Source organism: Triticum aestivum, chromosome 5B (assembly GCF_018294505.1).
Source record: "Triticum aestivum cultivar Chinese Spring chromosome 5B, IWGSC CS RefSeq v2.1, whole genome shotgun sequence".
NCBI classification, from domain to species: Eukaryota; Viridiplantae; Streptophyta; class Magnoliopsida; order Poales; family Poaceae; genus Triticum; species Triticum aestivum.
This window is the reverse complement of record NC_057807.1, coordinates 15,399,222-15,411,214: the sequence shown is the minus strand read 5'-3', so window position 1 is coordinate 15,411,214 and position 11,993 is coordinate 15,399,222. Positions and strand designations below refer to the sequence as shown.

At 45.0% G+C, this 11,993-nt stretch overlaps 1 protein-coding gene across 1 annotated transcript; it reads left to right on the top strand.

The window, feature by feature from the left end:
* The first annotated feature begins 9,784 nt into the window (after positions 1-9,784).
* LOC123115465 (uncharacterized) lies at positions 9,785-11,773 on the top strand. The gene has a single exon (XM_044536619.1). The coding sequence runs from the start codon at positions 9,849-9,851 to the stop codon at positions 10,776-10,778; it is 930 nt and encodes a 309-aa protein (XP_044392554.1). The 5' UTR covers positions 9,785-9,848; the 3' UTR covers positions 10,779-11,773.
* Positions 11,774-11,993: the final 220 nt, after the last annotated feature.

The window sequence follows — 11,993 nt, the reverse complement described above, 5'->3', positions numbered from 1 at the left end:
TCCACAAACCGAGGCCAAGTAGCTGTGTGGAAGCCATCGAGTTGAAGCTAGATGCGCACCATGCACCGCAACCAAATGGAGAATCTGCACTGGAAAAGGAGGTGTGTCGCCGACTCCGGAACTTTGTTCCACAACATATAATCCCAAAGTTTGACCAACCGCGTTTAGCAAGGGGGTTGGTCGTCCAAACTCGATTCGGCAAAAAAATGCATTTTGGTGGTGTCCAGTTCTTCCAAATCATGCTCTGGAAGCAAGTTGCAACGATGCCGCAAACTGTGCCTCGTATGTAGAGGCAGCCGAATAGTGTCCCGAGGTGGTGAGCTTCCAAATGATGGTGTCGTGTTGATCGTCTTGAGGATACACTAGTGCAACCATAGTCCATAGTGAGATGAATTGCTGGATGGGCGCCACTGTGAGGTCATTTGTAAACTGAATTTGATATACGCAAGCGCCATTCCGGATATATAGCCTTTCTTACACTCCATCTCTTTATTTTGGAAATGTCAAAGATTAATGGTACAATCTTCTTGGGCCTAATACCCCGTTTAGCCATGCCAATTCCCAAAAGCTCACCTTGTTCCCATCCCCTACAGTGACCTTCGTCGGGGCGTGGAAGACGTCCATGTCTTCCTCATCGCATGGGTTCCCAGTGCCTACTCCAGGTCGATCTGGTGCAAGCCACTCATGCCATGGCCACCATAGGCGCAGCGCACGAGCGAAATTTTCCAGGTGAAGGATACCAGGCAACCAACGTTCATGAGGCGGCACACTGCCGTCCATTAATTTTGCATTTGCCTACGGAAACCTTGTCAGAGCCCGCTCAAAGAAACACCCTCTGGATCTTGTCAATGGCTTGTAGAACCTCAACCGGAATGACGAGCGTAGTGATGTGGTAAATTTCGATAACGGTGAGGAACGACTTGACCAAGGCGTTTCTGCCGGTAGTCGTGCAATGTTTGCCCTACCAAGGCGGTAATATGTCAGCGACTTGGTCCTCGAGGTGCTGAAAATGGATCCGATGTAGCCGCATGACCGACAAGGGGAGCCCAAGGTAGCGCAAGGTGAACGTCGATCGCACCGCCGGCAGGCTCTGCATTATATCATCAAGGTCCAGTCCTTTGCACTGGATGGGTTCCATGACCGACTTTTGAAAGTTTATAACAAGCCTGTTGACCTCCCTAAAGCTCTTGAAGATATTGGAGATAGCATGGACGTTCTCCTTAATCGACGCAACAAAGATTGTTACGTCATGGCGTATAGCGGTGTCCGGAATTGCCCACCCTGACCACCGAAGTCATGAAGGAGGCCATACTCGGTTGCCAGACGAAGCACCTGCTGTAGGGGTTTGATGCCAAGGATGAAGAGGAGTGGAGAGCGCGGGTCTCCCTACCGGAGGCCACGACCATGCCTAATGGGGTCCCCGGGTATGCCATTCAGTAGGACCCGAGAAGTGGAAGTGGAGAGGAGGGCGGCAACCAATCGCGGAACCTCGGGGGAACTCCTCGCTTTCGGAGGAGATCGAAGATGCAGTCCCATTGCACGGTGTGAAACGCCTTCTTGATGTCAAGCTTGAGGAGCGGAGACGGCTTCCGCCGCCGGTGGAGCGAACGTGCAAAGTTCCTAATAAACATGAAGTTATCCTGCATGCTTATAGATTTTATGAAGGCACACTGCACATTCGAGACCAGATTATGTGTGTGTTAGACCACCCATGTGTATAATGCTTAGTATGGCACCACATCGTACGCGTGGCTGTTGGCAGCCAGTATAATTTTGAGACTAAGTATATGATTTTGCTTGATACGGATGGCGTGCATCAATGGATGCCAAGCCCCGGTCTTGTTTCGTTTCAGATATTGTTTGCTTCCTTATACTCTAATAAGTTTACAGATCGATTTGTTGTTCAGTGAACCGAATGGTTCCAGCTTTTCCATTAGCGGCCTTCGTGCTTCTGATAAACAACAGCAAGATTATACAAAAGGAGTGCATGATCGAGACATGGTAAAATTGGTAAGCCTTGGTGACAAAGTTTGTTATAGTTCCTTTGATGAAATTATTCAGATGTTTTTGAACCTATCATCCATTATTATAACATTATACAAACAAGAGCCAAACAAGTCACCATGTTCGTCCACATACACTAAATTTTGTCCTCCATCAATTCTATGGTAGCTCCTAACTATTATTGTACAGATCTATCGCGAAGGAGTTGCACAATAAATAAGACTAGCATAGAATATGATACTTATCGAGTGCAGCGATTCGGTACCCACGCTCATCTCCATCCGGCCAGAAAAATATCACAAATAATTGAAAAAAATTCAAAAAAATCCAATTTTTTGCATGGTAGAACACTTGATGCGTGAGGTCCTCTCTCATTTTCAAATCATTTGAACATGTGAGAAGCTCCCGTCAAAAAAGACAAATTAGGCCAGAACAGTGCATGAACAATGAACTTTGTTATAGACCCTAAATTTGGCTTTTTTGTCGAGAGCTGCTCAGATGTCCAAATGACTGTTGCGGCAGTGGCGCCCTGCATCCCCGGCCACTCCCGACCCAAGCACCCCAACGCCCGCCCCTGCCCTTCCTTCTCGCCGCTCTTTTTGTAGGTGCCTTCCTTTGCCTTCTGTTTGAGGTGGCGGGCTTGCCGTGTCGCCAAGTTGATCCTCGGGGCCTCCGCCTTCTATGGATCCTCCACCTCTGTCGGCTCCGGCAGCTTGTCGATCGTGTCCATGCAGCGGCGTATGCAAAAAGGGCGAATATTGGGGTGGACAGTGCCGACGGTCGGAGCAGAGAAGGTGAAGAAAGTGCGGGGTTTTGGCCCGGAAAAAGTGCGGACCGCTCCGAATGCGCGGGTTTTTTATATAAAACATTTTTTCCAACACAAAATAAATAACTTTTTGATAATTTTTAAAGCTTCCAAACTTGGTTTTCACAAAATGTTTCTTTGTAAATTTGTCTTCATAGAATATATTGTTCTTCTGGAGAAGATCTACCCAACCAGTGAAGTAGTTGTGCTGCTTGTAGTAGCACGCATAGCATTTTGGCTCCCAATATCGCATGCTCTAGAATGAACACTAAACTCAAAGTTTATTGCTATTTTTAATATCCGTACCAGCACCTTTTCTTTACCAAGACAAATGTTCTTTTTTTCCTTTTTGTTGCCGGCTATTGCAGGCTGCATGCGGCCACACAAAGGTTGGTGTCTGTGCATTTGGCACGACCAGTTGGACGTATCACTCTCGCAAGGCGTTGGAAAATCTATCATCCATCTCCTTTTATCTTTTCGATGATGACAACGACCTGGCAGTTGGTTTTGGTTACCGGTCGAAATTCCAAGATTTACCATGGTTACCGCAAATTTCAGTCCCCCTCGGTAAATGGGCATTTCCAGCAAAAAAATTCGATTTTTTGAATTTTTTGAATTCAAACACTCAATGTATAGTAAAGTGTGGCAGCACCTCACAGCATGCATGTAGACAACGTTCCACTGAGCTAGTAGCTCTTTTATGATAAATATAAGTTCAAGTGATATCCATATATATTTTGAAATAATTTGAATTCAAAATTCAATTATAAATTTCAGTCGAAATTTGCTCGAAATTTTCTTGAAATTTCGTGGTAACCGTGGTAACCACATTTACCGGTCCCCCTCGGTAAAAATGCCCCGTTTGGTAACCAAAACCTTGCTGGCACACGGCATGGTTTGTGGGCACCAGCACGCGCCGCACGGGCGCGTGCTGGTGCCCACATGGAACAAATCTTGGTCAACCAGACATCCAACCAACGCTCACGACGGCTCACTGTTTGTTTTCATCTGTGATTTTTCTTTCCTTACTAGTACTAGATGATGACCTACGCGTATCCCACGAATTTCTTGTAGAGTAAAATATTTCAATGAGATTTCATTGTACAAACATGAATATTTGGTTATTGCATATATTTCATCAAATCATATGTGGCCTCGATTACCAGTTGACAAAGAGTTGGAAAACATGGGCGAGAAGAAAATTTGCTATGGAGCACGCTTGCATGCATCCATGCAATTTATTGCTAAAACTAATTGGGATGATCTGGTAGCCGTAGTGAGGTGACATAGCTGCATGTTCTTTAAAAAATAAGGTAGTACTGTAATGGGGACTATACTATTTCGGCCTCTTTCAATGAATATATGATTAGATGAGGTGTTAAGCATATTAAATAGTCTAGCAACGGGAGTCGCTAATGTATAGGTGCTTAATTTGTTGTTGTACCCCTCATTTAATGATTTAGCTATTACTACCTCGGTCCGGGTTTATTGGTCCCCATTATATTTTGTGCTAAATTTTGACCATAGATTAGACTAACAAAATGTTCGCGCATGTCACCAAACATTATATTTTTGAAAACTATGTTCAAATACGAATCCAATGAGATAATTTTTCTTGACATGCATTAACATTTTATTAGTTAAATCTTTAGTCAAAATTTGGCACAAACTACAAAGAGGACCTATAAACCAGGACGGAGGTAGTACTAAACTCTTCTATGCATTGGAGATTCCTCATGCCTAGGTTCACGTGTGCTTGGCACCAAAGTGCTCTCTCTTCTCCTTAATTACTTTCTCATGTCATTTTTTGCTTATGTGACATGGTTAGCACCTGTACAACATGAAGCACTATTGGTAGAACAAATGGTACACAAATTTCACTCATGTCCTTCCCTAATATAAGGATTAATACTTCGAAAATTCATCTATGCACTCGAGCTCATCTGCTCCGGAGCTACAGTAAAGTCAAGAAAAATACTAGATTTTAAGAAAAAACTGAAAATTTCTTGCATGGAAGATGTTCGAGTGATGTCCGTGCAGGAGTTCATCCTGTTTGGACATCTGAGGAGCTCGTGGAAAAAAAGAGAAAGTCAGTCCAAACTCCACCAAATTTTGCATGAACATCACGCAGATCAGCATCTTGCTTCCAATTTTTTTTTCTATTTTTAGTGATTTTCTGATTTTTCCCGGGATCATCTGAGCCCGGGAGCAGAAACACCGCTCTCTTAATCTCCATCTTACTTATGGAATAAAATTTAGCCGATCTCAAACTGGAGTAGGCAAATATTTTAGCATAAATTTTTTAAAACCAATATTTTAGCATAATTGGACTCAGTTGTTTCCTGTTGTTTTCTTCGCTCACGAACTCCAAAGCCATGGAAACAAGAAGATGCTCCTCATAAAGCCAAAGAAGACCTCCCAAAAGAGACCATCCCACTTCACGGTTCACACTCCAGAAGCTCGACCGCTTCGTGCATATGCTCGCCGCGAAACACTCCAGATCTACGTGCATGCATGCATGCAAAGGTTAGCTAGCCATTCTGCAACTTTCAGCTCTCCACACCTAGGATCGACACGGTGCTGCTCCTGCCTACACGTCGTGTGCTTCACATATTTCTAACCAGCTGAAAAGGCCAATCATAGGTCGATGCACACCACTAGTAGTTAACTAGGAGTGGCTTGCAGCAACTCAAGGGCCAATAATATCATAGGATGTTGCTTTGTCACTCTCCTCTTTTGCGTTGGGATAACATGACTCATCACACACCGCATACAAGTGCTGTTTTTCTTTTTGCTGGGCCATCCCGGTTTGCTGATGAGATGATTAATTAACACCTACTCACCTAGCAGTTTTAGGCTGCACTTTTTTATTTCTTATAATCTGGACTTTTTTATTTTTATGGTAAGACGATTTTTTTCGTATTTAATTGTGTTGGACATGTCCATTATGTGCATCGCGTTATGAAGTGGTCAGTAATTCGCTCGGTGTGATGGTATCACTTCGATATATCGATTGGATGAAAATGTCCTTTGTTTCTTTTCGAAACGGAAGCAATTTTTGACAGAAAAAAAAATTATGGTTATAGTTAGTAGCCTTTCTATATATGGATGATGGATCCAATAAAAAGAACTAACTTGATGGGGAGAATCTGTTTATTGAACAGTTTGACTCACTTCAATTGGTCCAAGCTGGATTAGTTTATTTTGCATGGGTGGACTGGGATTGGACGGCTAGGATCGCACTCGCAAGTGGAATTCTCCATCTTCCTATTCGACACGTCCAACTCCGATTTGTCTCCCTCTTCTTCTTCCTCCACTTAAGCGGCTCCACCACCGTCCTCGAATTGGACACGTGGGCAACTCCTATATCGTTGTGTTACCTTCACCTAGGGCATGCCCATGCCGGTGCCATTGCCCCGCCGCTCTGACTCCAATAATGTCGTGTTGTCGTCGGCCCGACTCAATCTTTGAAGCTTGTCTCTGCTCACCAATGCCATCCCACATCATTTTTGGCCGCAGCTCGAACCTCATCTCGCCTCTGGCCAGCTCCATTGTTGTATCTGTTTGTAACGGTCTTGTCGAGAAGAAGAGGAGATTGTTGGGAAGATAACTCTTTTCCCTATTGAGAAATAGCTACCGCACGTTGTTTTGAGGGTCCAGGATGACATTAGCGTTCTGTGATCCTAGCACACAATGAAAATGTCACCGTGGAAACTTTTCACGTTTTCTAGCCCTTTTTGTGATAGTGCTATAGAATTTTGTGAAATGTGTCGTTTCACATTTTTTGGCCGTTTTCATATGACAAATATGATAATTCTATTTACATGTACCCAATCCATATAATTTCTTATATATTGTTGATTAAAGTTGCGCATTAACAAGCCAGGTTGCTGGGAAGAAATTCGTTATTATTACTTTCCTTTCCTCTTTTGAAAGAAATCGAGTTCGCCAAGTGCGCTGCATTTTATTTATTTCAGAAAGTATCAAATGTGCTAGAATATGAATGCTTTTGATAAAGGGCGATGTATATTCTAGCCGCAGCCTGGTGGCATGCTTTGCTAGTTGGCAGATTCTCCTGTCCCTTTTCAACTGCAGAGGATCTGAGTAGCTGATAGCCTGATAAGTAGGAACATTCATAGAAGCAACTAACAAACAGGGTGCAAGTGCAGGGTGCGAAAAGTGTGAAGAAACAATGATAAAGCCAAGGGAATGTTGGGATTAAAAAGGTAAAAAGGTGGGATGCACAAAAGGTGACAGAGGAAAGGAATTACTCCCTCCACAAAGAAATATAAGAGTGTTAAGTTAGATCATTAGAGGTCTAAAGGCTCTTATAATTCCGGCTGAATGTGACCAAACAATATTTGGCATGAATCACTCGTTTCATTCCGCCTCCTCTTGCTAAAAAACATTTTGTTTTTCTATGATAATAATGACCTAACACGCGGGATTGATTTGGACAGGGATGCAATGCAATGCAACGCCTGCTGGTGCCCATGGGCTTGGCCACGGGACAAGTCTTGGTCAACCAGACACCCAACCAACACTGACCACGACTCGCCGTGGTACGTGTACAGTACTCAAAAGCAACTATAAGTGAATCAACCAATCAATTCCATTATTCAAACTATAAGTGATTTTCTTGTGCGGGAATTTAATGATTAATGTGATTTCAGCTAAATTATGAACGAAAAAATGAACTACATCAAAAGCAACTATGTTTATATGTAGACATGATATATACTTGCCTTATGTGCGAACATATCATGTCTGGTTTGCATGAGGCTGAATAATAGGGTTAATGGATGCCTACATGGCACACTTAGTAAAGTGGAAGACTGCAGATTGAGAGAATTAGAGATTGTGAAGATCAACTATTTAGGTATGTCGAATTTCATTAAAAATATATTACTTCCTCAATTCCTATATGTTAGGTGTTTTCAGCGCGGTGACCAAGGCACATAATTTTACACAATTTAGGACGAAATTAACCTTGGCTAAATTATTGATTAGCAGCAAGTAAATCATTTTAGGCTTAGAAAGGAAGAGATACACGCAATCAGGGAAGAGATACTTCCCTTTTCTTCTCTATAATGAGAGATACATGCAATCGGGAGAGATATTCTTTCCTTTTTCTATAGGGCTAATGTCGGAATTAAAAGAAATACACCTTACATTGTGAAATTTTATCAAAAAACAAATACACCTTATATAAAGGAACGGAGGGAGTATTGATTTTCCAACAAAAACATTGTGCCTCATGATACCTGTGTATGATTTTTTTTCCTGAAAAAAGCCTTTGATCTATTAACAATGTGTATCGACGGCACACAAAGATCTCCTTAAGTACAAAAATATATAACCTAGTCCATGAACAATCTAGCAACGACTACAAGCATTGGGGCAAGCCAAGGACACTGTCATCATGGTCCTTCCCTCACGAAAACCGCGCAAACCATGTTGTAATAAGTCGTCATCCTAAGGCCCAAAGGACCAGCGTACGAAAACAGCGATAGTCGTCAACGATGAGAAGCATAAATCAAAAGGTCCATACATCCAAAAAGACCAACGAAAACAAGGGCTACCCGAATCAAGATGGGTCAACTAAAGACAAAAGCCGACTAGATTCAAGCAGATTCATCGAAGACCAACACCAACCAGATCTAAGAGGATCAAACGAGGGCACATTATTTAACCCTGGGATGCCGCCATTTCATCACCCCGACCAAGAAACTAAAACTACCAAAAGCAAGGACGAGTGCCCCCTTGTGGGCGTGGGGTGGGGTCTGCTAGACATCCAGGTCCAATAGGACCGCTGGAGACGGGACGGAACAACGTCGGTGCCGGTGAGGGGGCTGAAAACGTAGTATTCCCACAATCACGTGTGGAGGGAGATGTGAACAATTCGCTTGGTTTCCCTTAGACATGTGCTTCTATTTCACATTGCATTTTTGTTTGATTTTAACCTAAATAAAATAAGAATATACAGGATAATGCTTGTGCTTTGATTGCACATGTATTATATTGTGAAGTAGATGCATTGTGTGCCCAGTTAAGGCAAAAAAATTGCAGTGAAAAGTGAGTCGCTCTGCACGGTCTTTAGTGAACCCACGAATTCACAAATCTTGAAATTCATAGGCAAGGGATAGCCTGTCTTATATATTTGTGGCAAATTTTTCATGCTATATCCCCTTTTCAGAAGAAAAAAAACTGAGGACCAATGCATCATATCTTTTCAACATTTATTATAGGCTTGATATCTTATCTTATCTTGTACTATTAATGTTGAAAGGAGCCTTTTATTTCTTAAGTGTACCCTGTTAATCTTATTCCGCATCAATCAATTAAAGCGAATGTGACATGATCGGCCATGTGACTATGGTATAAACACGAATACATTTTTCCGCCCAAAAATTGTTAGACTTGCTCTTGATTCGTACTATTCCATGACGTTTCTTGCAAAAATCAGCCTATAGAAAAACGTACAAGTATGTCACCACGATTTCATAGCTGCAAAACATAGCATAGCATCACAAAAGAAAAGGGTAAAGGTATCCCGCCGCCAATTTTTTAGTATAAATGTTAGTATGTTTTACCTACGGCGTCGGATTTTTAAGCTTGGCAAATTGAACGTTTATGATGGCAAATTACGCTGTCCATAGCATTTGTCGCACTTGCTAAATCAAATTGCCATCCTCACGACAGGATAAGTTGCCATCTCAGGAGTTCGATTTGACATGTTCGAAAATCTAATGCTCAATTTGCAGTGGAATGTTTCAACTAAATCGACTACTCCTTTTTTGAACACTTGCCAACAAGAATTTTGAATGGCAACTTTGGACATAATTTTGTAATCCTACTTCAAAAAACCAAAGTCAAAGTGGTAGTAAATGTTTGCAGTAGCGGCGGTTTCCTTGTTTTCTTCGCTCACGAAATCCAAAGCCAAAGGAGGCCATAAAAGCCAAGGGAAACCAAAAGAGACCATCCCACTTCACACTCCGGAAGCTCGGCCGCCTCCTCTCCTGTATGCTCGCCGCCGGCGATGCCCAGCCCGCTGAAGCGCCCCTCCCTCGGCCGCCTGCTCGCCGCCCTCCGGTCGCCGCCCCGCGTCCCGGTCCAGACCGGCTTCCCCACCGCCCTTGCCGACCTCGTCGTCAAGAACCATGCCCGCCTCAGGAAGCCCCGCAAGCCGCGCCGCCCCACCACCGCCCTGGCGCTGCCTCAGTCTCCGGCGGAGACACCGGTGGACGTAGCGGAGATTCCTTCGCTGCCGTCATCGCCCGGGCCTCTGTCGCCGGTGGTCGTGGAGGGCTCCTCGGCCCCGGTGGCGCGGCGGCTGGACGCGCCCAAAGGCGCCGCCTTCTTCCGGCCCCGCCCGGAGCTCCTCGCGCTCGGCGGGGCCGTGGCGCTCGCGCTCCTCGCCGTGTTGAGCGAGGGGGCCGTCGCGGCCTTCACCATCGCCTCGCTGGCGCTGCTCTGGATGGAGTCGGCCTCCCGCCGGCGCCGGCGCTCCTCGCGCCCGGCGGAGCTGCCCGATTCGCGCGGCCCCGCCGCCGTGTCGCCGATTCGGGAGGTGGAAGAAGCGCCCGGCTGCTCCGATTCCGACAAGAGGAGCGAGGGCCCCTCCGAGAGGCGCGAGCTCGTCTCCGGCGGTGAAGATCCGGCCAGCCCGAAGAGCAAAGCGAGGAGGTCGCTGAGGAAGATGATCTCCAAGACGCTGCAGAAGAAGCCCAAGGCGAAGGACGCCTCGGCCTCTAGCGAGGGCGGCGCGGAGGCAGTTAGAACCGAGGCCTTTGTAATTCCAGCCCCTTCCTTGGCCGAGCAGACGCCGTCGGAAGCAAGCACAGAGTCTTCGCCGGTGTCGGTGGAGACGGAAAGGCGAGGCCTCGCCGCCGGGAAGCTCCCGGCGACGGCGCTTGCCGTGCTCTGCGTGGCCTTCTTCGGCCGGCGCCGTGCAGCAAATTTAGGCTAGGCCTAGGCAGGCAGTGACCGGCTGAGTGAGAGAGTTCCGATCAATCCCCTCGAAACCGGGGGAGATGAGTGATCATCCGTCCGTTTGTAAAAAATGAGAGACAGAAGCAGAAGAAGAAATCCATACATGTTGATTTCAGTTTTCAACTGTGAACTTGTTTTCTCCCTGGATAGATCAGATGTCCTGGTTCCTGAATGCTGTTGGCACGTCATGTCTGAATTTCTTTCCTGTGTGCAGTGCAGCATGTTGAACAGCTCTTCCCTGACAGCGGTCAGTTGGCAAGTAAAAAATCCAAACCGTTAGCGTGTGACCACAGTTGGCAAGTCAGACGCGACGGTGTCGATCAGTCGATGGTGATGATTCAACAACTTCTTGGGTTGAAAAGGAGGATCCCTTGTGATTCTGAGTACAAGTATGCAGATCATGGCTCTCAGTGGTTGGGTTTCAGACATCTCGTCTGCAATATCGTGATGGAACTACCAAACAGCTTTCCTGGAAACACCAAGCTGCAATGTGGGCGCAAGTTTCCGTGGTGGGAACACCAACCACACCACACCACGACACACAGACAGAGATCGATCAGGTTCAGATTCAGGTTCTTGGTGAGAAAATACCGTCGTCATGTTCTTGATACCAACTGATAAACAATCAGCGTGCTGTTGTTACGTGTTCTTCAGTGTAGCATCGATCCTATGGATTCTGATTGTTAGACGATCATGTCTGTCAGTGGTTGAGTTCTCTTTTTGGGCGAATATCAGATATTTCGTCTGCAAGATGGTGATCAACTCTGAACTGAAACCAGCTTTCCTGGAAACTGCATGCTGCATCTTGAAGCCGCACAAATGTATGCACTTTGCATACTTTTTGTCGTCGCCATCAACAAATCATCTTATCCTCCTGTACAATAAGGTGATATCACCACACTTATCTTGGCGATGTCATGTCCGTACGTAAGATGATTGCTGAGCTAAAGATAAGACATGTTTCCCTGTTAACAAGATGTCAGCTTTTATTCGCATGTTTTTCTTGCCTACTTAATGTTAAGCATTACGTAAAACTAGAGACATGTCAGCATTTGTTGTCGCCGTCAGTACAGTAGGAGATAACGTTATTGATGGTTAGCGGTTGCGAAAAACGATTATTGAATTCTGAGTATTGTGTTTGATCATGCCTATCAGTGATTTGGCTTTCGGGTATTTTTCCTTTGCAAGGTCA